At 54.8% G+C, this 25,046-nt stretch overlaps 2 protein-coding genes across 2 annotated transcripts; one reads left to right on the plus strand and one right to left on the minus strand.

Moving 5' to 3' along the window:
* Positions 1-335: 335 nt before the first annotated feature.
* On the plus strand, positions 336-7,189 carry FMOD (fibromodulin). Its single transcript, XM_031605969.2, has 3 exons — positions 336-657; positions 2,792-3,802; positions 5,715-7,189. The coding sequence occupies exons 2-3, from the start codon at positions 2,812-2,814 to the stop codon at positions 5,864-5,866; spliced, it is 1,143 nt and encodes a 380-aa protein (XP_031461829.1). The 5' UTR covers positions 336-657; positions 2,792-2,811; the 3' UTR covers positions 5,867-7,189.
* A 6,344-nt stretch (positions 7,190-13,533) lies between these two features.
* On the minus strand, positions 13,534-17,610 carry BTG2 (BTG anti-proliferation factor 2). The gene is made up of 2 exons (XM_031605899.2): positions 17,355-17,610; positions 13,534-16,342 (listed from the first exon to the last, which is right to left on the minus strand). The coding sequence occupies exons 1-2, from the start codon at positions 17,506-17,508 to the stop codon at positions 16,002-16,004; spliced, it is 495 nt and encodes a 164-aa protein (XP_031461759.1). The 5' UTR covers positions 17,509-17,610; the 3' UTR covers positions 13,534-16,001.
* Between the last annotated feature and the right edge of the window lie 7,436 nt (positions 17,611-25,046).

Below are 25,046 nucleotides of genomic sequence, written 5' to 3' on the forward strand. Positions count from 1 at the left end.
TGGCCCTTTGGTAGGCAATTTATTTACTTTGGATGCTGCAGCCTTATCGTTCATGGAAATGTTTATCCTAAATATTTAATAGCAGGACTGCATAAACGGAGGTTTCCTGGGGAAGGAGCCCAGGCTGCAGTTGGGGAAGGCACAGCGTCCCTTCCCTCAGTACTGCGAAAGTTGCAGCTACTTTCTCACTTCTCCCCAAAAATCACATCCTCAGCTCCTCAAAATCAGGGAGTTTTTCATCTGGCCAGAGGCTTCTTCATCACTTCCTGATGAGAAACACAGGAGACCTAACAACAGCCCTTTTAAAAACAACATCCCTGATTCCACTAACTCGTTAAACAGAGAGAGCCTGAAAAGTGCCAACACTCCTATGAGAAAAGACGGGAGGGAGAGAGAGAGAGGGAGGAAAGAAAAAGCAGGTTATTTATAACGCCAGGCTGCGTTAGGGTCTCTTCAGTCTCTCCTGCAAACTGTCTGCTGCTAGGAGGTCACTCCCAAAAAACCTGCACAGCCCGTGACCTGCAAGCACAGTGTTTGATCTGGGATCTAGGGCGGGCACCAGTCCTTGCACACTGGGAGACGCACTCACATGCTGCTTGACACACGGGAGATCCCAGTGCAGCACAGCGAGGCTTTGGAAAGGAGGCTCTCCGCTTGGTAAGTCCATCTCCATATTTATTCTGATTTTTTTTTTTTTTTTTTAAAGCTCAATTTCCATAGCCCTGCTGTGCCACGCAGAGCACATGCCAGCGACACGGGTGGCACAGCATGGGTGCCAATGTGCCCTCTCCTGCTCCTGCCCCAAGCAGCAGCTCCCCAAATGTTTGCCATGGGATCCACAAACCCACAGCACATGCAGCCCCCTGCCCCACACAGCTCTGCCAGATCTTCTGCTGCTTGTGTCGTGCCTGCGATGCCACTCACTCTAAATCCTGCTCCCTCCCTGCGCAACAAGCTTGCCCTGGTGGGACACATGGCCCTCTAGCACAGAACAATGGAGGATGGGAGACTGCATGGATATTGTGCAGATGCCACCCAAAAATGGGGTTGAACACACCGGAGAGGGGAGAGCAGCCTTCAAATGGAGCAGGGGTGGCTGCACTGGGGCTGGTGGCACGCTGAAGGAAGCTCTGAGAAAGGGGCAGAGAGTCCTGGATCCATCCTGCCCCACACAGAGGGACCCCAGGAAGGGGCAGCAGCCCCAGAGCGGAGCAGATGGCTCTGTTTTACCAGGCAGAGTGCCCTGGAGCAGGAGGGAGAAGGAGGAGGAGAAACTCTCCTGCAGCTGCCAAGATCCTGCCACACATGCAGCAGCCAGGAGAGCCATGGCTCCTCTGCCCCTCAGAGCAAGAGAAAACACGAGCCGTGCCTGCCTCATTTGGTCTCAATCCCTGCTTTCTTCCAGCAGGAGCAGCCTGCTAGGGTCACTCAGGGGCAGCCCTGGGCAGAGCTGTGCCCTGTTTGTCTGATGGGTGAGCCGTTCCTCCTCGCTGCTGTGCCAGGGCAGGGGACCAGCATCCTGCAGGCTCCTTGGGAGCACAGTTTGGATGGGAAAGAGGGAGTGGATCCCCAAGGATGTAATTTGGGAATGACCAGTGGGCACAGACAGGTCAGCCAGCTCCACCGTCACAGCTCTGCAGGGCTAGGTGACAGCCCCCAGCATTGCAGGGGTCGAATGGAGGAGAAAACCACAAAACCTGCTGTTTTCACCATTTTACCAGCTGGGACAGGGTGAGGATGCAACATGGTTTCCCCATGCACAGCAGCAGAGCCACGTGTACAGGAGCCTGCGCTCCCCCTCCGAGCAGCACTGCTCAGAGTATTTCCTGGAGGCATTTCAAGCCACCTCGCTCTGCGTGCTGGCATAGCCACGAGGCTCAGGGAAGGACGAGAAGCCATAAGTGGTGTTCTCCCTCTGCCAGTGCAGTGCCCTGAGACAGTGCAGCGAAGCCCACACCGAGCCAAGGGACACCAGAGCTGTTGTGCAGTGCTGAGCATCCAGCCCTGCTCCCAGCTGGTCTCCAGCCCTACACAGACTGCTTCCCATAAACCAGGTCCCAATGGCAGCTCTGGGGATGTCCTCACTCTCCTGGGTCATGCTGGCCTTGATGGGATGGCAGGTGACAGCCGATTCTCATCAGGACAAGAGATGAGGGAAAACAGCTCTAAAATCATTCCAGTTTAAATTAAGGCAGAACTTGTTTACCAGGATTTACATCAGTCCCAAGCAGTGTGAGCATCCAGCATGTTTGTGGGGGAGGGGAGAGCTGGATTAAACCCACAGCAACCCGTGTCACCAGCAAGCACAGTATAAATATAGCTGCATCGAAACATGCCTTGAGCTCCAGCAACCTGCTCCTGCAGCTCCCGCTGCTTGGAGGGTGGCTGAGTCCCTTCTCCACCCTCCTGCATAGACCAGCAGAGGTGAATCGGGATGCTGCAGGCACAGCTGTGGCCTTGCACCAGTTCTGACAACGGGCCCCCATTGGCATCCTCTCCCCAGAAAACAACAGTGGGCAAAGGGCTGGCAAGAAAACGGGCACTAGAATGTTTCTGGAAAGTGTGAGATGAAAGAGGGGGAGATCTTCAAAATAGGGAAATGCTGGAAGGCACATTTGTTTTAATGAGATTCCCTCAGGTCATCCCAGTTCGTTGACTCTGCTGCCAAGTGCCATCAGCTCCACGTCCCAACCCATTCCACCCCAAACCCACCCAACCCAGCCTGCAGGGAGCAGCTCACCCGTCTGTGGCCCCCTGCACTGAGCCTGACTTTGCTGCTGGTTCCCCCCAGGTCCCTTCGGCGCCAGCACCATGCATTGGGCCACCATCCTGCTTGTTGCCGGGCTCTGCGGAGCCTCCCTGGGCCAGTACAACGAGGAGGAGGATCTGGCGTGGCTGCAGTACTACATGCGGCAGTCCCGGATGTCCTCCTACAATTACATGCCCTACTACGAGGATGAGAACAGCCCCTACGTTTATTCTTACCTCCCGGCCCCGGACACTGAGGCAGAGCCCGTCCCTGAAGCTCAGCAGGCCTCATCCTGGCAATGTCCCCAGGAGTGTGACTGTCCCCCCAACTTCTCATCAGCCATGTACTGCGACACGCGCAACCTGAGGTATCTGCCCTTTGTCCCCACACGGATGAAGTACGTCTACTTCCAGAACAACCAAATCACCGCCATCCAGGAGGGAGCTTTCGACAACGCCACTGAGCTGGAGTGGCTCGCACTGCACAACAACCAGATCAGCAGCGAGAAGATGGGCAAGAGGGTCTTTGCCAAGCTGAAAAACCTGGAGCGCTTGTACATGAACAACAACAACTTGACCAAGATGCCCAGCCCCTTGCCCCGGTCCCTGAGGGAGCTCCACTTGTCTTACAATCAGATCTCCAAGGTCCCCTCCAATGCTCTGGAGGGTCTGGAGAACCTCACTGCCCTGTACCTCAGCCACAACTACATTTTTGAGATGGGAGCATCCCTCAAAGGGCTCAAGTCCTTGATCCTCGCTGATCTGAGCTATAACCACCTTAGGAAAGTCCCTGATGGGCTCCCGATAGCTCTGGAACAGCTTTACCTAGAGTACAACTACATCAACACGATCCCTGATGACTATTTCAAGGTGTCTCCCAAGCTGCTCTATGTAAGGATGTCCCACAACAGCTTGACAAACCAAGGGCTTTCTACCAACACTTTCAACAGCAGCAGCATCCTCGAACTGGACCTCTCCTACAACCGGCTCCAGAAGATCCCCCGGGTCAGCACCAACCTGGAGAACCTCTACCTTCAAGGGAACCAAATCAATGGTGAGCAGATGCATGTCAGCCACGCATAGTGGGGATGGGGAGGTGGGGAGGGGGAACTGTGCATGAGGCTGCCCAGGGAATGGTTTGAGCAGGACACTGGAATTTGGCAGATCTCTGATCTCCTCGGTGCATGGCTGCAAGGCAGGAAAGGGGCTTGATCTATCGCCAGCTCTGAGATCTCCTATGTGATGCACAGAGACACTGCTTTGGTTTTATTGAGCATCTTCTGGCTGGACGTGCCAGAATTGTGGGTAGAGACTGATGTACAACCTGGGGAGGGGCCTCCAAGGATGAAGAATCACCAAGAGTCCTGGGAGGGTCACTGAACATGGGAATAGGCATCACCCTTGACAGGGCTAGTGTGCGGCTGCAGGCAAACCCTGCAGTGCTCAGTGCTCTGCAGCACTGGGGCCGGCACATCCCCCTGCAGCCTCTCTGCCCTCCTTGGCAGGATGCCCTGAGCTCTCCAGCTGCAGCTCTCCCAGTCTGACACCTCCAGTTTATTCTCAAGCCTTCAGTAATCCACAGAAGATGTGGCTCTGGTCGTTCCCAATGTGCCAGAGGTGGCCCTGATGAGCCCCATCCCTCCCCCAGCCCCTGGAAGCCCCCAGACCTCCCCAGGAGCCACTGCCTGCAGCTGATGGGTACATCCTTGCCAGGGCTGCGACAGGCAACAGCTTTTAGTTTTTAGAGCATCTTCTGCCAGGACTAACATTCACTCTATTTAATACACACGCACACATACACACAAATAAAAGGAACACTTACTGTTTGCAAAATAATAATAATTAGAACAACAAGCAAATTGTATCTCGTGGAAAAATCCCCGCTTGCTTCTCTTACCTGGCAGGGCTGAGGGCAGAACCCTCCAGGAGCAGTGCTGCTGCACCGGTGCAGCCATCAGTTGTTGCAGGGAAAACAACCCCACACTGAGGAACTGACAGAAACACAAAAACAAGAACAGATTCCCAAATGTTTGCTTTCAACATTTGTAGCTGTTAATGTCTGCCCACAAACTCCATGAAACCACTGTGGAGTGGAGCTTTCCACGCTTGTCTGAAGCTCTGCTCCAGATTTGCTGCAGACCTCTGGAGCCCCGTGTGCCCTTCGGTGGAGAGCGGGGCACCCACATCACATCTGGGTGCTGTGCAGCCCCCCGGGAGATGCTGCTGCCTTCCATGTGCCCCCTCCTGCCACCAACCCCCCGTCCCCCGCCTCTCCTCCCTGTTTCAGACAGTGCGGAGCTGCACAGCCCGTGAGGAGCACAGGCTGAGCGCAGACAGGGGGTTTGGGTGAGGGCTGCGCACCCCAGTGCGCCCCAGAGTCTTTCCCAGAAGCTCGCCTGGAGCTTTGCTGCCCCCTAGGCGGTCGTTTCTCTCCTGAGTCCCGCAAAACACGAGATTGGTCCCGTATCCCACCTGCAGACCCAGGGAGGGATGGGCCTGAGAGCTGCAGACAGCAGTGGGTGGCAGAGAGAGGAGAGGGAACACGGATGGGACAGGGACCTCCCCCCACAGACACAGTGCCTGGGTGGTCCCGCTCCCCGTCGGTGCCAGAGGGTCTGGATGCTGCAGCATGAACTCATGAACTGCAATGACACTTCCCTTTGAAAAGTGACTGGTTTTGTCTGACACCACCCAGCTCTGTTCTTTTATCCTACCAAGATTCCAGCTGTGCTGGGCAAAGTCACAGCTCCGAAAGCCCTGAGCACGCACAGCCTCAGCGCTGCTTTGGGCTCCAGCTGGAAGCACCACCCACTCTGCTGGTTTAGGATGGAAAGGCGTGGAGTCCAATTTAGTTGTAAACTGCTCATTTAGGGTTGCGATTGTTGTTCTCCTGCCTGACCTGCGTCGGCTGGGCACCCTCTGACCCACTGCAGAACGGGGCCTTGACAGCTTTCCTTCCCCCACAGAATTCTCCATCAGCAGTTTCTGCTCCGTCGTGGATGTGATGAACTACTCCCGGCTCCAGGTGCTGCGGTTGGATGGGAATGAGATCAAGCGCAACGCGATGCCCCCCGACGCCCCCCTGTGCCTGCGGCGTGCCACCGTCATCGAGATCTAGCCTGCTGCCAGCCCTGCTCCTCAGGACTCTGCTCCCTCCTTCCCGGGGAGACACTCACTCCTATTTTAATGCAGCTTGACAGTTTGACTTGGCTTCTGCAATAGTGCAATAAGGGTGCTCCAATGCCAGCCCACGCAAGGGGGCAGGATCTGCTCATCCCTAAATCCCCACCGTCTCTCCGGCCTCACAGATCCCACGTAGCCGTGCCCGGTCCGTGCAGGAGGCAGTGGGGAAGGAGAGGAGCTCATCCCATCTCCGAAATGTGGTGCTGAGCATTCGGCTCCGGATGTGGGTCCTGCAGAATCACCCTGGTGGCTCCCCCTAGGCAAGGGTTTGGTGATCGCTTGGAGCTCAACAGGTAAAGGGTTACAGATTTCCCAACCACCAGCATTCCTCTCTCTAGGATGGGAATAAGCAAATCTTTATCTCTACTTCCCCACATTTCCCTGAAGCTTCCTGCTCCAAACATCAAGCCAAGAGGAAAAAAATCTTTCCTGCTGCTGCCCAGCAGCCTCCAGCTGCTGAGGTCAGAGAGAAACTCCTTGAGGAGCAGCCATGGCCAGAGGGACCCTCACACCTCCCCAGGTTTTGGGACAGGACTGGGGCCGAGAGACGGGCACATTGCAGTGCCGTCACCCCACAGAGCTCCGGGTCCATGCCAGGAGCAGCCCTCTGTCCCTGCTGTCCCTGCCCAGGCACCAGGTGCTGCTGTGAGAGCAACTGGGCCACATTCTGGGTCTGCGCACAGCCGTGCCCTCCCACCCCATTGCTGTGTGCCACTCAGCTGCAGCTGCCCCAGCTTAGGGAGAGCAGCCCCACAGCAGGTGAGATTTCGAACCAGGTGGGATCCACCTGGCTTTAACAGGGGAGGGTTTCCTGGTGCCTGACTCCTGTACTCACCCATGCTGCAGGATCTGCCCTACTCGTACCACTCCTCCACCTGTTGGCACAGCTCTGGACTTCCCACCCAGGGAACTGGGCTCTCCCATTAAGAATAAACGATGCAGCAGTAATGTCTGCATGGGCAGCACATCTCGATTTACAGAGAGCTGAAACACCCACTTCGTTCCTTGGACAGGCTTACTGAGAACCAAAGGGGCAGCTGAGCTTTGAAGATGACCTGCAAAGCCAAAGAGGTCATCCAGACCCTCTGCATTTAAACTGCATGCTAACATTATAGAAACAAACAAAAAAAAAAAAAAAAAAAAAAAAAAACCTGCACTATCACCGGCGCATGAACTGTAGATGTCATAGCGACGAATAAAGCCCTTTCTGTAACTGCACAAAATGTGTCTGAGGAATCCCAGCGCCACGTGGAGCCGCTCGCAGCTCAGACCCTGTGATAACGCTGCGCTGTGCATCCGCCGTCTGGTGGCTGCTGCAGGCACTGCGCTGCACTGCGGGGTTCGTAGAATCTTGGAGTGTTGGAGTTGGAAGGGATCCCTCAAGGCCATCCGGTCCCACGCTCTGCAGTGCACAGGGGCACCCACAGCTCCGTGCTCACAGCCCCATCCCTGCCCTTGGGGGTGTCTGGGATGGGACATCACCACCTCTCTGGGCAGCCTGTGCAGTGCCTCACTGCCCTGACTGCAAAACACTTTGTTCCTATATCCAACCTAAACCTCCCCTCTTTCAGTTTGAAACCATTTGCCCTTGACCTGTCACACAGACCCTGCTATATAGAGTCTGACCCCTCTTTCCTACAGCCCCTTTAGAAACTGAAGGCCGCTCTCAGATCTCCCCACAGCCTTCTCTTCTCCATGCTGCACAGCCCCAGCTCTCAGCCTGTCTTGCAGGGCAGCGTCCCATCCCTGGGATCACTTCTGTGGCCCTCCTCTGGATGTGCTCCAACAGCTCCACGTCCCTCCTGTGCTGAGGACTCCCCATCTGGACGCAGTGCTCAATGCAGAGCAGAGGGGCAGATCCCCTCCCTGGCCCTGCTGGCTGCGCTGCTTTGGATGCACCCAGGATACGGTTGGCTTCCTGGGCTGCGGCCGTCGGGCAGCGGGAGAAGCGCTCCGGCCTCACTCCGCTCACCCCGGCTCCATCCCCTCCGCACGCCATCGCTGCCCCCCGCAGTCACAGCCCCTGTAGGGACAGATGGACAGGAGTGGGGCAGACGGGGCCGCGCAGAGCCCACACACGGCTGGTGCCGAGCTGCCCCGAGGGGACGCTCCGTCCTTCCCGGCGGGGCGGCCTCAATCTCGGCAGCGGGGAGGGGGGAACGAAGGGCAGAGGGGCTGCGCACTCTCCCTTCCCCACACTCCCCCACTTCTCCCCCCTCCCCCCAGAAAGTGGCAGATCCCATTGGTCTTGCGAGCCCGCTGGCGCCCAATCAGCGCCGTGTTGCTGTGTAGGGGACGGCAGGATGGGGGCTCGCGTCCCCTTCCTCCTCCTCCTCCTCCTCCTCCTCCTCCTCCTCCTCCTCCTCCTGTTGCTGGGAGGAGCGGTGTCCGGGGCCGCAGCGGTGTCCCCCCGGGGAGGAGGGGCGCGGGGTTTTGACCGGACTCACTAAGAGCCATAAAGGAGGGGAAAACCCCAAAGCAACTGAAAGCGACTCCGCTGCCCCCCCCCCCCCCCCTCCCCCGAGGTGTCCCCGTGGCTTTGTGGGGCACCGCACACCACGACCAGCAGCTCCCACAAGGACGGGCAGGGCTTCTCCACAGTCCCCCCAAACCCCCTCACATTTCAGCTCCCAAAGTCCCCAGTTTTCAACATCTTTTCCCACATTTTCTTAGCCTCCTTTCTTCCTACTCCTCTCTCCCCTACCCCCCTGCCTCCCCCCTTTTGAAGCATCCCTTAGCTCAGACCTACCCAGGGCGCTTACAAACAGCCCTTTACCACCACATTTCTCCACGGGATTTATGTTTCAACAGCACCATCTCAGATTTTACCCTCTGGGGACACAGATGAGAATGAAGCAAAGGACACCTGTGACCCAAAGCCACTCCCAGGACACGAGTGCTGGGCACAGCATACACACCCCGTCCTTCAGCATTGCTCCATTCTCCCCAGCCTTAACCTAAAACCTTTATTGTTGTGATGTTAGGATGTGTCAGTGCAGACAGAGCCATCGGGATTTCTGCTTTTTTCTGATTTCTGCGGTGCCTCATTTCTCACACTGATGCTGAGGACAAAAGGACTGAGTCCCACACACGGCTGTCTGCAGACGGGCAGCAATAAAGGTTGATTATTAATAAACCACATGGATTCGGGCCACGGCAGCTGCGACATTGCTGGGAAGAGATAAAGAAAATTGCAGAGGTAGAGGGAAAACATGCCAAGGGGGGGGACCAGTGTGTTCCCAGCAGAGATCAACCAGACCCCAATCTCTGCGTGGTCCCACATTATGGAGGAGAATGAGGATTGGAGACTACCCAGCTCCCACTCCTCCACACCAGGGCTGAAGATTCGGGATGTGGGGTTTCAATGCTCAGGCAGCAGTCAGTGTGAAAGTTTTGGGGGCTGCTGGGCAGCCCAGTGCCCCCGCATTGCAGAACCCTGGGACAGAGGGAAGGGCAAGAAATTCCCAATCTGTTCGGCTCCCATTCTTGCCTCCCCTTTTGTTCCACTCGCCATCTGTCCCACAGCCCCGCGCGCCCCGCGCTCCCTCTGCACGTGCTGTAAATATCAAGCTGGGTTTTGTCTCTGCTTCTAAAGGCACAACGCACCCAGAGCCGTGCTGCAGCCCCAAGTGCCAGCCTTAAAGCTGCGAGGGCTGGCCCTGCCAGGGGTCCTGCTGCTCCTTCCTGACTGCTGGGATCAGGGGGGCACAGCCCTGCCCCGCTCTGCTTCTCGGGGATTTGTAAGTGTGCCGTTCCCTCTCAGAGCCATCCCTGGGGGAGGAGGGTCCCAATCCCTCTCTAGGAGAGTAGCACCCCAGCAGCTGTCCCAGCCTGGATGCGGCCTTTAGCTCACAACAAAGCCACCAACCCGTCAGCAAGGGCAGCTGCTCTGCTTCAGCTCGGTCCTTCCCCTTCCCTGTTTTATCTGGGGCTATAATAGACACAAACTCCCGGGTAAAAGGGTATTGTCAGAGGGAAAATGGGCCTCACCCTTCATCTGGCAGCTGGGAGCCGGGGGACAGCGCGGGCTCAGGGGCATTGTTGCAGTTTCCATAAGGCGTTTCCTGGTGTGTCCCGGAGGAGCAGTGCTGCACGCAGTGTGTCACCAATCCCAGCTCATTCAGTGGGTAACGGAGCACAGAGAAAGCCCAACATTACTCACATGGCTCTGAACCTCCACCTGGCAGAGTCCTTTAGGGGCTCAGCATCCCAGACAATGACCTGTGGGAAGTGGTGATGCTCCCATCCCAGGGCCAGCCAGGCACCATGTCCCCACTACTTCAGTCCCTTGGTGTGCTTTGGGAACGGGAGTAGGGCACAGCCCTCAGGGACAGTGGCACAGCATCTCCAGGGACATCAGGGCATAGCACTGTCCCTATGGTTCATGCCCCACAATGTGCTGGGACACTGCATTCCTCCCAGCTCACAGAGTGGAGGACAAAAGAGTTCAGGACCAGGTTGCCCAGTGCCAACAGACTCCTCAAATAACAATAATTACTATTAGAATATTTAATAAGAACAGCATGCAAAGCAGCAAGCTCTGCCCTGACCTGCACGGTGTGGGGAGCTGCTTTTCTCCCCAGCGCTCCCAGCCCTTCTCTTGGAAAACAAAAGGTGCAAAGTTCAGTGGTGCATGAAAGAGAAACAAAACCTGGTCCCAGCTGCAACTCCCCCACCCCCCCCAACAGACAGATGGCAGCAGTTGTCCCTGCACACCAGTTGCTCACTGTTGCCAATAAGCCCCTTTATCCCCCAACAGGTCATAAATGAGAGCATTGGAGCTCAGCAGCCGCTGTCATGGAGGGGCTGGAATGGGGACAGAGACAGGAATGGGGATGGCATGGTATAGGAATGGAGACAGGGATGGGGGTGGGGACAGGGACAGGAATGGGGACAGGGATAGGATAGAGATGGGATGGGGATAGGGCAGGAATGGGGACTGAAATGGGGATGGAGACAGGGATGGTTCTCCCCATGGGATGTGCAGTGGAAAACAAAAAAAGCAGCTCAGTGCCGCCTGCGCATTTGTCAAGGCCCCAGGAGACACAGTGGGAGGGTGGCTGGGGAGCCCCCAGGATCCCATTACCCTGTTTTTACCAGGGATTGGAAAGGGGTGATCTTCTCTGTGCTGGTGTCTGTAGGGCTGGTGGGGACACACAGGCTTAGGGTCAGGGCTGCAGGGAGCTCAGGCTCTGCTCTGCAAATGGTGTGAGGGGAAGGGAGGAAAGGTCTGTCAGGACAGAGGGCAGGTGGGGAGCACGGCCTCCCAGCAGGATCTGCTCTGCCAGCCCTGGCGAGGGCAGAAACCAGCAGGAATTCACACGCAGCACAAGATGTGGGTTCGCTGGAGCTGGTGCTGCTGCAGCCCCTCCAACCACACAAAGCACCGTCCCGTTGCTGGGCCACGTGAGCGCAGTTTCTCCAGCTCTGGCAGATCCTGGGAAGATGGTTTGAGCTGCGCACACCGCAGGTGACGGCGTGCCCTGGGCATCCCCTCCCATCCCCAGGGCTGGGGCAGAGCTGCTGGATTGCCCCAGATACAGGCACCCACGCAGTGCTGATTGGCCTCAGCTGAGCCGAGGTCCCCGCTCCCGTCCCAGTGGCAAAGCCCGGGCAGGAAGCACCTGGAGGAGTCCGACCCCACGCCATGTGCTGGGGCGGGTGGAGGCTGGGTTTCACTTCTGCTGATGTTGCTTTTCTGGTAAGTTAGAAGTGAGAAATGCTCAGCTTCTGCTAAAGGGACCCCTGGAAAGAGTGCAAAACAAACACACAAAAATCCAATAATATTTTGTCATGAATTGAGCAAAATATCTTCACGGAGTCTGTCCGCAGTGGTCACTGCCTTCAGGTCAGGACATTTTCCGCAGCTGATTTGGACTTTGCACAAATGGCATTTTTCCAGCAGACAGCCCCAACCCAGCAGGAAGGACAGGTGGGCAGAGCAAAGGGCATCGGGCAGTGCTCCGGCCCAGGACACGTCGGGGATGAATGCTGGTTTGTGCAACACGCCAATTGCTGGTGGTAGGGGGAACCGACCAACCTGGGCTCCTTGAATCAAACACTTCCAGCAGAAACATCCAAATTAAAATAATAATAATAATAATAATAAAATCCCATCAGGAATCCAGCAAAAAGCTTGGCAGAAAGAGTGTCAAGATGGTAACAGGAGGTGGGGAGCAGCGGTTGTGCCTTTATTTACTTCCAGTCTGTCCTGAGCTGGTCCTGGGGTGTCACCCTGCACCCCTCCCCACACCCCAGAGCTGATCCTGAGGGACCACGATCCGACCAGAAGGAGAATGATGAGCAAAATAAAAATAGGAGATGAGTCACCTACGAGAAAGCCAGTGGGCAGACCTGGCGGCTGTGCCATAGTGCTGACTCCTCACTGAACACTCCTCTACGTGAGAGCTGTGTTTTTATCCAGGCTGAGAGCACTTCAGTTTTGGGCCATCACAGCTCTGCTTGTGGGGACTCAAATGGTGGTGGCTGCAGCCCTGCAAGAACCCAGACAGAACCCATGGGCACAGCGGGGTCACGGGCTGTGCTGCCCCCCCGGATCATGTACACAGCAAATGGGCACCAGCCCACCACTCTGTGCCTTTGAACCCACATGACTCCAATGTAATCAGCAACCAACGGATCCCATTCCTCCCTAACAGCCCTGTTTCACAAACAGCAGCAATTTGGGTGTGCTTACTGAAACTAATGAAGGGATGAGTTCAAAAAGGAGTGGCCTTGACAGAGCACCAAAACCGACACACCAGTTGTTTTCCAGGCAGGATAAAAGCAGGAGGGGGACATGGCTCTGTTCCCAAGCCAGTGCCCACACCAGCATCACTTCTCTGGAAGCCACCAGGGAGCAGCTGGGGGTAGCAGTGCCACAGTCCAAAGACTTTTGGCAAGTTTAGGACCAAAGCTAGCACCTACGTAAGCTGGCTTAGCTCAGTGCCCCTAAATAAGGTCATCATGAAGAGGAAAGATGAAGCACACAAGCCACACAGTGAACAAGCTGCAGTCACCAGCCTGGGCACAACTGAAACAGGATCTCCCATGAATCAGCCCCAGGTGCCTTTGTTGTAACAGCCCTAAGCATTGCCCGGACATTGCGATCCTCTGATCCCTCAGCCTTCCTCCTGCTGACTCAGCCACCCCTGGAAGGAGGGCAGGAAGGGAGCAGGGTGGTACCTCCAGATACCCAGGAACTGCCCATGCCTGGCTCAGGTCATTACCTGCTCTTTTCCAAGGTGAACAGTGGTTCTAGCATTGAGTAAGAGACCTGGCAGGCAGCTCTATGCCCTTCATGCTCTGCACTCAGCCCCCCAACTGCCTCTATGGGACAAGCCAAGGCAGCCCCATGGAGAAGGGCAGCACCCCACAGCCCCATGTTACTCATCAGGCCCAGCCCCACAGCCCAGCCCCCAGCTCTACGGGGCTGTGCTCAGCCAGCACATTGAGTAAGCCGGTTTTTCTAAACCTCCTCTGTGAGAGGAGAGAAGCAGTCCCCACTCTAACCAAACCCCAGCAGCACTGCATGGTCACAGGGTGGGATGGAGGCTGCAGTCCACCCCCCATCGTCAGCCCAGCAAGGAAACAAGGCTCAGCAACACTGCTACATTTTTATTAAAGTAACAAAAGCATAAGGATCTGTACACTCCGTATATAAAAACACTACTGTACAATTAGTAACCATCCATTTCTTCCTCCATGTGTAGCTTACAAACTTCCCACCACATCCACCCAATAAAAAAGCAGGTCCCGGTCAACAGTCCAGCTTTGTTTAAACAGTGAGAGAAACCCCCCCAGCCCCAAACACCTTCTGAAAACACACCATTCAGGCTTGTAGGCAAGAAGGCAACAGCACAGTAATTCACAGCTTTTACAAGGAACCAGCTACAAGAGGAAGGGGTTGCACCTGAATTTGATTGGGCTTGAAGCTAACAAGACACTTGAATGTGAGGCTCCTCCACGCCAGGGACAAGGAATGGGACGTGGCTGCTTTTGTGCTAGAAGCAGGAGCACAGTAAGTGCAACAACAGCATGTTCCTTTGGTGTGGGCTGATCCTCTGAAGTTCTTTTCTGCTAAGAGGAGGGAACAGTAACAGGGAGGCAGACATTAAAGCCCAGGGAAGCCCACACCCAGCCACAAGGGCCAAAGCAAACGCAGCATTTGTCCTGAGCACACTGCAGTTCCCACATGAGCAGATCTGAAGCATCCTGATCCTCTCTCTGCTGGAAAGGGAACTTGTTTTTTTGGAAGTTCCCAAGTGCTCCCCTCTTAGTGATGTCACCTACTGCACCAGGGGAAAAGTCCCAGCATTTCAGTTCAGCTTCTGCTTTGCTGCTGTGAGGAACTGAAGTGATGCAACTCCAGAGCCACCGCCTCGTACTGCTCAAGGACAAAGTAACACCACTTGACTTTTAATCAAAACGCTGGTTTTCCAGTTCAGGAAATCATGATTTGAAACTACTACAGGAATCTGTAAATTTTCCTACAAAAGTAATAGTCAGAGTTGGGGAGCTGCACTTCTTTGTTTTCAATTATTAAAAAAAAAGCCAAGCAGCAGACAGGAGGCTTCCTTCCTCTCCCAGAGCATCCATGGTTTTGAAATATATTGCACAATTGTCTGAGAACTTGAACCCAAGGCTGGGAAAGAGCAACTCCGGGATGCCAGTCAGCTGCTAGCTCAGGAAGGAGGAAGGTTAGAGTAAGTGTTCTGCAAAACAGATCTGAGGAAGTTACATTAGAACAGGCCACGTCAATGCCCTGAATTTCCTCATCACTTCTACTGGGATCATTGGAGGAGCACCAGCTGGTTCCTAAGGCAGTGGATCTCATGCTGGTGAAGGCTCACTCCCCAGCAGGCAGTGTTTGGGGCAGCTCTTTTGGTTCCCCCCTCACCTGCAGAAGCCAGAGGGCCAAACACCTGAACACCACTCAGGCAAGCCTCCCTGCACACAAACTACCAGCGGGACAGTGAGAGGAGCTCTGCTTCAAGAGGTGAAGGGCCAGGCATTGTGCAAAGCAGGTACCAAGAAAACAGAACCAGACACTGCCCCTTTGAGATCTCAGCTGAGACAGCTCCAAGGCTCAGCCACAAGCTGAGCACCCAGGGGAGGAGGGGAGGGAGGAAAAGATGTGAATTTAAAAGCAACATAGACACCAACCCCAGGCAGCCACAAGCATAGGGGAAGAATCTCCCAATACTTTTAAATTTAAAGAGAGAGGGCAAGAGGGGAACTTACACACCAACTTCTAGGGCACAAGGTGAGTTGCTTCAGCTCTTCCAGAGAAGTGATGCAGAGCAGTATCAGCATTGGATTAGGCAACTTTTACACACAAGAAGGGATGCAGCTGCAGGACACGGGCTGATGTCTGAACCCGATGGAGCAGAAAGGCCTCACAGCTCAGTGCTGGTTTCAGAGCCTGGAGCAGCCCTTCCAGCAAGCAGCAAGCTGTGGCGACAGCCAGGTGCTGGGCAGCACCAGGAACAAACAGCACTGGGTGCCACCACAGCATTTACAGTATTGGGAACCTCCACTGCACAGGAATTCCAGGGTTCCCAGCACCACCCAGCCCTTGAGGTTACCAAACACCATCCCCAGAGAGATCACACCAGCTTGGGCATGAGCTAGTGAAGGAAATGCAGTAACTCGCTCATCCCTTCCTTAACAGCACTGCAATGCTTAGTGACACTGCAGCACTGCTGGGTACCAGGATGGAGATGAGGTGACACTCAGGTCCTGTCACCAGCCACACTTCCCAGCTGGCCTCCTCCCCCTCTTCCTTCATTCCAAGCTGCCCAGTGAGCAAGCCAGCTCACCAAAATTGCCATCCAACACTAATTAGGTAGATATCAGCTTTGTAATAAAAACCTCAAGACTGCAACAGCTTTAAAAAAAAAAAAAGGCACCTAAGAACACTGCTTCTGTCTGAAGCAGCGCCTGATATTTTAATTTTGATTTTCTTGGATTTTCTTAAAAAATATAAATAGCTCTTCATTTTAAAAATAGATCCTCAGGTGAGGTATACAGTAGCCCATGTCTTGGCAGTGTAAGGACAAGAGGAGTATTTAGCTGGAGACAGTCATGATGTAGTTCTTCGAAGGGCTGGTGCGACCTAACATCATCTGGTTCTTACAGGTAAGCATCCCATAGGAGCTCACAGGCTTGGCTGCTGTCGCTTCATACAAGACACAGATGGAGCCATCCTCACCAATGCGGTACGAGACCTCATAGGGGTCCACCCAGAGTGTGAGCTCGCTGGGCAGGAGCTGGTAGAGCTGCGGGAGGCTGAGTCCGATTTGGCTAGCTGCCTTACTGATAATGGGGTCCATTTTGTGATTGATCCGGATGCAGCGGTACCCAGAGCCTTTGAACGGTTTCTCGGGAAACCAGTGGTGTTTGTAGTGCTCTGCAAGGAAAGTGAGAAGGGAAGCATGGTGAGCAGGCGTGCAGCAGCAAGGTCTGCATCTCACTGCAGTCCCGAGGGGTCCCACATCTCAATGCAGGCGGAAGAAACCATGTCCTGCTTCAGCCACCTCTGTCACAGCAGCTCCAGAGCAGAGTGCTCAGCTGCACAGCTGCCACTTGCAGAACCCAAGGCAGAACACAGCTCTTCAGGTCCTGGAAAGCCCCAGTAGTGCCATGGGAGCACCCCAAAGCCTCCTCACCCTGGGACTGAGGGAGATACAGTATCACCAGCAACAAAACCAGGGAGGTCAGGGAGTGGCAGATGGATCATTTAGGGCACACTGCTGCCCCTTATCTTGGCAGAGCAGCAGACAAGTGCCCTCCTTTGGGCTGATAGCACCAAGGCTGCGCTGGGAGGAAAGCCTCGCACCACCCCACAGGACACAGGGTGGATCTTCACCTGTCAGGGACAGGGCACAGAACCCGGCTTTGGGTCCCCCAGGGCAACCCCCAGAGAGGGTGCTGAGGGCACAGAGCCCTCCACACGGGACAGACAGACAGCTGTAGGGCTCAAGTACCACAGACACACGGGTAGGTGCCCACAGGGACATAAGTGGGTGCCCACACCGAGGGGGGCACAGCCGGGTAGTGGAGAAGGATGCGAGCAGCAACCGGCAGGGGAGTCCCGGCCCCGGGAGTGACACGGAAGCTTCTGGCCTCGACAAAAGGTGCCGAGGACCGGATGGAGGTGGGCTCCGCTCGCTCCGGGCCTCCCCCGCAGGGACCGCGAAGCCTCAGCCCCATCCTTGGAGGTGCCCAAGGCCAGGGATGGGATTCTGAACTGGCGGGGGGGGAAGGGGGCACTCAGCTCACGGCAGGGGATGGGGCTGGGAGTAGGCGTAAGGTCCCTTCCAACGCAACCACGCGGCGATTTCACAGTTCCACGACGGCTAAAGTCCCTTCGACCCGAATCACGCTGCGATTCCTCGGCGAGCCCTCCCCGCCCCCCTCACCTGCGAGCGCCTCCCGCAGCGCTCCGCTGAAGACCTGCAGCTGCTGCTCGCTGACGCAGCCCCGCGTCCTCAGCAGCCCAGAGACGAAACCGACGGCGGCGGCGATCTCGGGCAGCATGTCGGCCCGCGGGGGGGGCCCACGGCGCTGGCTCATGGCTGGTGGGGAACGGCTGACGGTGGGTGGGTGCCTGCCGGGTGCCTGCCCGCTCGGCTACGCGCGGCGCTGCCCGGCTCAGCTCGCAGTGCCGCCGCCCGCTCCGCTCCGCCGTTAAGTACCGCCGCGCGGGGGGGCGGCAGCGGCGCCTCGGAGCCCATTGGGCGCGCGGAGCGGTATGCAAACAGCGGCTGAGCTCAGCGCGGTGGAAGGAGTGACGTCGGAGCGGCCGTGAGAGGGCGGCGAGGGTGGGGAGGGATGCTTACGGGAGGGCTATTTTTGGGCTGACCCGGGAGGGGAGGAGGAGGAAGAAAAAGGGGCCGGGGCCGGGGCTTGTCGCGCTGCCGTGCTCCAGGGCAGAGGACCGGCTGAGTGCCAAGAGGGTGGGGGGGAGGGGGAGAGCGGTCTCCTTGGCAGCTCCGGAGCTGTGGCACCTATGGGTGCCCAAGGGGTGCCAGGGGGTAAGGGGACCCGTTAATGGGTACGACGCCCTGCGAGGGTGAAGCGAAGGCCACTCGCCGTCGAGCTGTCGGCGACCTGCGACAGACGGGCGCTGCGGGCTGTGCTGCCGAGGATCGCTTCCCGGACAGCCGCTTCGGTACCGCCCCGCTCTCGGTGTCCGCGAGGCGGCACTTCTGCTGAGCTGTGCTGCAGGGATCGGCCACCCCAGGCTGCCTGTGCCGGCCCGCCGCCGCTGGCCCCGGGGACGGACCCGGGGTTGCCCCCTCCTCGTAGCACCGCCTCTCCCCAGCGGCCTACGGGCACGCTGCCGCATCTCCTTCCCCAGGACACGTCCGACCATCCACGTTCTCCCATCACCCAGTTCTGGATAAGGCCAAAGCCGTGGCGGGGTTCCCTGAAACGTGCAAGGAGGACTCGGCATCCTCTGTGCTGTCCCAAGTGGGTGAGGGGGACATCGCAGCCCCAGTGCTGGCTTTCTGCCCGGGGCGAGGGGTGAGGGCAGCCACCTCCAGCCAGCAGCCTAGACAGCAGGAGCCGGGAGGTGGCTGCAGCACGGGGACGTGGCACACCACGGAACGGGGAGGGCAAGGCAAGCACGGAGCCCGGACAAGTGTGCTCGGGTGCCTCTGTCCAGCCCAGTAGCAGGGGAGAAGAGCAAAGCAAGCAGCACACGGCCTTGATGCGTAGCAAGATGCAGGCAGCACCCAAAAGCCACTACAAAACAGGGAGCTGCAGCGGCCGGCCCCACTGCCAGGATGGAGACGCTCACCCAGCTTCTGGTGAAACTGGCCTGAAGCTAAAGCAACAGTGGGAGACCAAGCTCTGTTCTTGCCTTTGCTTTGATCCAACATGAGACAGTTGGTATCAAAACAGGATAGGTTTTCTGAATATTCCCTGGCAGAGAGCTGGGATCGTTTGGAGCCATTGTCTGGAGCCATTGTCTGGCAGCCCCAGATCTCTCCCTTGGTGTGTGCTGGGGAGGATTTGAAGCCACAATGTGATGCAAACCGTGGTGGAAAGGCATTCTATGGCCAGGGCCTCACCTGGCTCCTCCACAAGCAGTGGCTGCAGCTGCAGGCACCAAAGCAGGCCGGGAGCTCACCTGGCTGTGAGGGCAGGCTGCAGCTGGGGCACGGCGGTTCCCACAGCACCGCTCCTGTCCTGGCACTGTGCTTGTGCCTGATAAGGCTCCCTGATATGATGAGGTGCGGCTGCCACTGAGCTGTGTGGGACCCACCTGGGCACCCTGCTGTTGGCAAGAGCCATCTGACAGCATTCTCCGCCAACAGTGGGGAGTTCAGTGTAGTGAGGGCTGTGGGGGGACTTTCCAGCACCTGTTTGCACAGCAGGTCTCAGAAGTCCCAGCTGTTGTCCATGGCTTGAGGGTGCAGCTGGATTTTTTGGAGGCTTTTTGCTTCCAGAGTCTGCAGTTTGTTTTATTCACACCTCTGTCATTCCTATCTGCAGGCACTGCACAGGGGATTTCACACCTTCCAAGGCATGAAACTATGGCTGTGTAGCAATGTATAGCCCAATAAAAGGAGCAAGGAGAAGAAAACAGCTTTTAAATCGTGGAAGTTTGTAACAGAAGATAATGCCCAAGCAGAGGTCTGTACTGACCCCATTTCTTGTTCTGCACAGCTCAAAAGAAATACTTTGTGCAGCAGCACAGAAGTAGGGTCAAGCAAGCAAGAAGAGGGAGCCAAGGGGTCCTTAGTCCTCCCCCCCACTCCATCTGCTGCTCCATTCATCCACAAAGCACAAGGAATCGGGCAAATCTCTCGCTATAAACCAGATTTGCCTTTGTAATCTTTGAAATAAACCTAAGGATTAAAGTCTAAGGACTTTTTTTTTTTTTAAGTCAGTAACACACATGAAAGAGCACATGGGTCCATGTGAAACCCAGCACAGGGCACAGTGCAGGGCAGGGTGTTTGTACTGGAGCAGCAGCTGGGGGCCCTAGAAGAGGCTGCACAAACACGGAGCGAGCCTGTCCGCACAGAGCTTGATTACTTTAAACACACCTGGACTGTCAGTCAGCAAACACACTTGGAGCGCGTGGGTACAGTCATAAGCGGCATGAAATTAGGAAGTAAACAAAGCCGTCCTCATAGAAGACACCTTTATAGAAATGCATCAGGAAAAGCCAAAGCAAAAACAAACTTTTCTACCACAGTAAAAGGCAGGAGGGCTGAGCTGTGCTTGCAGCCTGACTGAGCAGGCTGGGAAAAGGGGTTGTTCCCCATCCGACAGAAGGAGCCCATTAAAAAGTACTGTGATGGCATCACCTAGAACTCAGTCAGCAGAAGAGGCCCTCTGAGCTCTGACTGCCAAGAATAGCACTCATAGCACCGCCGGTTTGTTCGCCATCAGGGCTCACAGTGCTCCCTAAGTGCTGCTGAAGCTCTGCCCTTGGCAAGCAGGTTCCCCTGGTCCCCCCTGCTCCACAAGTGGGTGCAGTCAGCAGTGGCACCATTCTCCAAATTCAGATCCTCCATTTGTCCTTAATCACTGAGTTAATACAGGCTCCCCTCACACTGCTCAGGGCCTTTGTCTTCTGTGTTTGATGGTCTGACACGGCCCCAGGCCCTGCAATCAGATTGTCTTCGTTAAGCCCTTCCAATAAGAGATTTCCTGAGGAGCTGAAGGATCTCTAAGCAGGTTATGTGCCCATAACTTCTGGCCCTGTTGCAGTAAGACTGCAGTCTTAAAGACAGGGCACAGGCTTAATACATGCTCTCAAATTGCTTTGAGGAGTTAGGGAGTAAACAAACAATTAGAAGATAAAATTCATTTGAAAAAGAGAAGTTAGAGCTGTTTTCATGTCAGTCTGGTAGATTCGTTTCTGCCCTGTGTCTAGCTGGAAATGGCTGAGATCATTTTGATTGCAGTTTAAAATAAAACAAACAAACAAAATCAAACAAAACAAAACCACCAATAAAACTCTCCATAGTGATTGGCCAGACTAGATTTGTAACTGGTTTGATGGGAGTTAAACGTCAAATACGCTTTCAAACACTTCAGCCCTGTTTATCCAAATAAGGTTCAAAACCAGTTGAGGTGGAAGATTTACAATAAAAGCGTAATATTTGGCTTTCAATGAAGGGTTAAAATTAAGCATGGACAGAACAAACTGCTCACATGACTCGGGCTTTTCCAGAGTCAGCAACTCCAGTGTTTTATGTACACCTAAAAGGCGACTGTTCCCACACTGTGCTTTCATCTCCTGGGTTTGGAGGGACACCCATTTACCACGTTGGGCTGCAGTTCATAAGGCGTTAGACACAAAACCCAGCTTTTGAATATCAGAAGAGTCAGCTGCCAGTCAGACAGCCACAGTGTGAATCTGCAGCCCTTGTTATCAGTAGTGAAATAGTTACATACAGAACTCACATCCAAATCTGCCTGATTAGGCATGCCCAAAGATTGCTAAATTAGCTGTCACTTGTCCCGGTTGGGTCCCTCCTAATTACCCCAGCACCTGAGAAAGACTGTAAGGTTATCTGTGTGGATGCAGAAAGGCTTTCTTTACATTAAAAAAATAAAAAATAAAAAATAAAATAAAAGTTTCCAGAAGCTTCAAATCTCATTATCTGGCTCTGCCGGAGACGGCACAGACATCATGATGGTGCTGCCAGCAGCCACCTGGTTGCTAACATGGGTTAAGCATGATCAATTGGAATTTAAAGGGAAAAAAGCCCAGGGGTAAGCAGGGCGAGTGTGTTTAATCATAGCTGTAATTGCTAACCTGGGTCTGACCCCAGAAACAGGCCTAGCAGGCAGGGTAAACAATAAAGCAAGAGTCTTAAGCCCAACCTACACTTAGAGCTAATAAGTCCTTTCAAAACACACAGTTGTGAAATATGGCTGTGACTGAACCATGTGAAACACAGTTGAGAGTGGGGAAGGAGCTGGACAGAAAACAAAGACTCTTTAACCTGCTAGCTACCGAGATTAGTCCTCTTTCTGCAGCACGTATGGATTCCTGGCAGCGTGAACCAGAGCCAGAACATGCCCTAGCAAGGCCCAGCTCTTGGGAGCTCAGCATCCCGCACACCTGGGCTTCACTGAGCACCTTGCTGAATGGCTGCTGGCAGCTCAGTCCTTTCTTGTCCCAGTTTGTGCTGTCCATCACATGGCTCCCTCCCACAGTGCCTGTGCAGCTGCAGCATGGGATAGATGGATGGAAACACTTTGGGTTGTTCCATTGGGCAGTTCCATCTGCAGGCTATCAGGATGCTGAATATTCCCCTCTGCCTCATCCACAGAGGGTATGGAGCGAGGGCTGGATGTTCTCCAGCATTTTGGGAGCACAGCCCGGGGCTCCAGCCGCCTGCTGCATCCCCAGGAGATGCCTTTCACCCAACAACCTCCCTCTGAGCCTCTTTCCTTATAGCAGGCCGTATTCCTCATGGAAAACAGCCTATCTGGCTCACTGCAAATGTCACATCTGTTCAAAAGTATTTTAGGAAGCAAACACTGTTGTACTCAAGGGAGCCATAAGCAAAGTAACTGCTTTTTCTTCTAATTTCTTAGGACTTTGGGCCTGGTTTCCAATGGTGCTCAACACTCACTGGCTCCATGTGCCTTCAGCACAGTCTGGGAGGTTCTCCTCAGCCTTCCCAGCTTCTTGCTGAACCCAATGTTGACAAGCATCTTCTGTAATATATTTGCTCAAAGCAAAGTATTATCAGCTGGAGAAGAAGCTTCAGACAATAGTTCCTCCTGAAGCTGCTGCATTGGGGAAGGTGTGTAGGTGACCTCGTGCTGATTTCATAGCTGTTTCCTGTTCTTTGCACTTGGTTATTGTTTCTTTCCACATCCTCTGTGCAGGATGCCACCACCTACACCTACATCTATTCTGGTTGAACAAAGCTTGAGGAGGGTAAAAAAAGGGGACTTTGGCAGATCCAGAGAAAGTCGCCAGCTGTAAAGCCTGGAACGGGCTTGTTGCTTCATGAGATAGAACGAGTCCAGAACCCTGGCTCGTGCTCTGAAATGGAGCAAGGATCAGTGGGACTCTGGCAGATGCATGTCCTGCTCCACCCCTCTGCCCCCAGCAGCCCTTGGCGCTGAGATCTGCCCCCAGCCCCCACCTGCAGCACAGCAAGGCTAACACTGCTGTGAGACACAGCTGTGTGCAGAGGCAAAGTGCCCTTGGCCCATCTCCGCTATTGCAGCATCCTGAGGTGTGGCTGCTCTACAAAGTCCCCAGACACAGACTAGCTCCAGTCAAAACATGATTTCCCTCCTCCTGGGGATAGGTGAACACAGAGCAACTGGTAGCAAACCCACCGAATCCACCTTGGGACAGGGATCCAAAGCTTCCCCAGCACCACAAAGATACATGGACAACCACATGAGAATCTCACCATGTATGAGGGCAGGAAACTGAGCCTGCAGGGTGCTGGGTTTTGTTCCAAGCCGCGGAGCAGGGGTGGGACGTGGGACCCATCCTCCCCAGTGCTACAGCACGACAGGGGTCCTCTGGTCCCCCTCCACATTCCTAAGCAAACCTCCCCCCTAGGGCCTATTGCACATCGTTCATCGAGGGGAAGCTGCAGGGCTTTCACACTTCCCTGCAATGCAGCCATGCTACGAAAAAGGGATTTTTTTTCTTTTCTTAGAAATGAGAAGTTAAGAAAAACCCTCGGGCTGAAAACCACAAGACAGGATTTTTTTTCAGCAGTGAGAATGTGGTTCATCTGCCAAACTCCAGCTCAGCCACGGAGCAGTGCTGTGATGGAGCTGCCAGAGCAGCACATTGCCGAAATCTGTGTTTATTGCTTATAAAGCATTAATGCAGGATAACGTGTCTTGCAGCACCATAGCAACCCCAGTCATCAGCAACAAAATAAGGGCAAGAGCACCAAAGGCACTGTTGCTGTAGCAGCTGGTAAGTGAGTGTACTGACCCTGTTCAGAGCCACCTGACATCTTGGCACCGAGTGAGGAGTCTGCTGGGCTTGAAGGTGGGTTCAGGGACAGCAGCTGATTTACCCACTGTCAAGGAGGAGATGGTTACAGATTAAAGTGATTTCCATCGTGGCACAAGAGACCTGAAGGTCTCCACACACAGAATCCTTTTCTCAAGGGTTTTGTAGGACATATAGTGTCAAACAGAAAATGAGATCTTTCTGAGATGATCTGTGCTTTTCCACAAGGCTGAAGAGATGAGCCCATCTCACACAGACTTCAAAGTAGTAGCTGGTGCTGCTAACAGGAGAAGGTAAGTAGGTCTACAGCTTCCAGATTTTGGAGTACACCAACAGTGGTACAAGCCAACTCGATCTCATTTATGGCTAACTCCAGAACCTCATTGCCATCAAACCTATGGATCTGGCTTCCCTCTCCACCAGTCCTTTTCTTGATTCCCAGCTAAACTCCACAGCATGGATTAGGCAAGGCACAATCAATAGCTGCTGTATGGACAAAGCTTTGCTCAGTGCACCCTCTCCTTGTGGCCTCCATCTACACAGAATGAAACCCACAGGGGACTTTTGTCTTACAGCTAGGGAGAGCAGCAGTGTGCAGATGGTCTGGGCTCCAGCGTGGGAGAGAAGGGACACTGGGAGAAGGTCCTTGGGGTTCTTCTCAGGCTACACCCACAAATATGAAAGAAGCCAGTAGTTCTCAGAGCCCAGCAAACATCCCAACCCCTGCAAACATCAATTAGTGCACAAAGGCAGCCCAGATAAAGCAGGGCAACACCCTACAAGAGTTTAGATCTGGGTGGTGCCCTTTCCCAAAAGGCAGCCTGATCCTCACTAGGAGAGATACCTCCTGAATAGCAGGTGGACTCTGCAGGACTGCTGTAGGCTGTTCCCAAGGATTCCTGGCCCTCCCTGGCAAAGTCAGTTTATTGTTTTTTGGTGAGTGCTGCACCTGAGCAGGGGGAGGCAGGCATGGGGTGTACCATATGCATCCACCCCCTCCTAATTTCCCAATCTCCCCACGGCCACAATCCCACAAGCAAGCAGCACACTGTGTTGGCCCCTGGCTCTCTCTGAGCAGCACACTGCTCATTTTTGTAGCTGATGCCAACAGACAGCCAAGCACAGGGCAAAGACAGAGCTA

Source organism: Phasianus colchicus, chromosome 25, assembly GCF_987193195.1.
Source record: "Phasianus colchicus chromosome 25, bPhaCol1.hap1.1, whole genome shotgun sequence".
NCBI classification, from domain to species: domain Eukaryota; kingdom Metazoa; phylum Chordata; class Aves; order Galliformes; family Phasianidae; genus Phasianus; species Phasianus colchicus.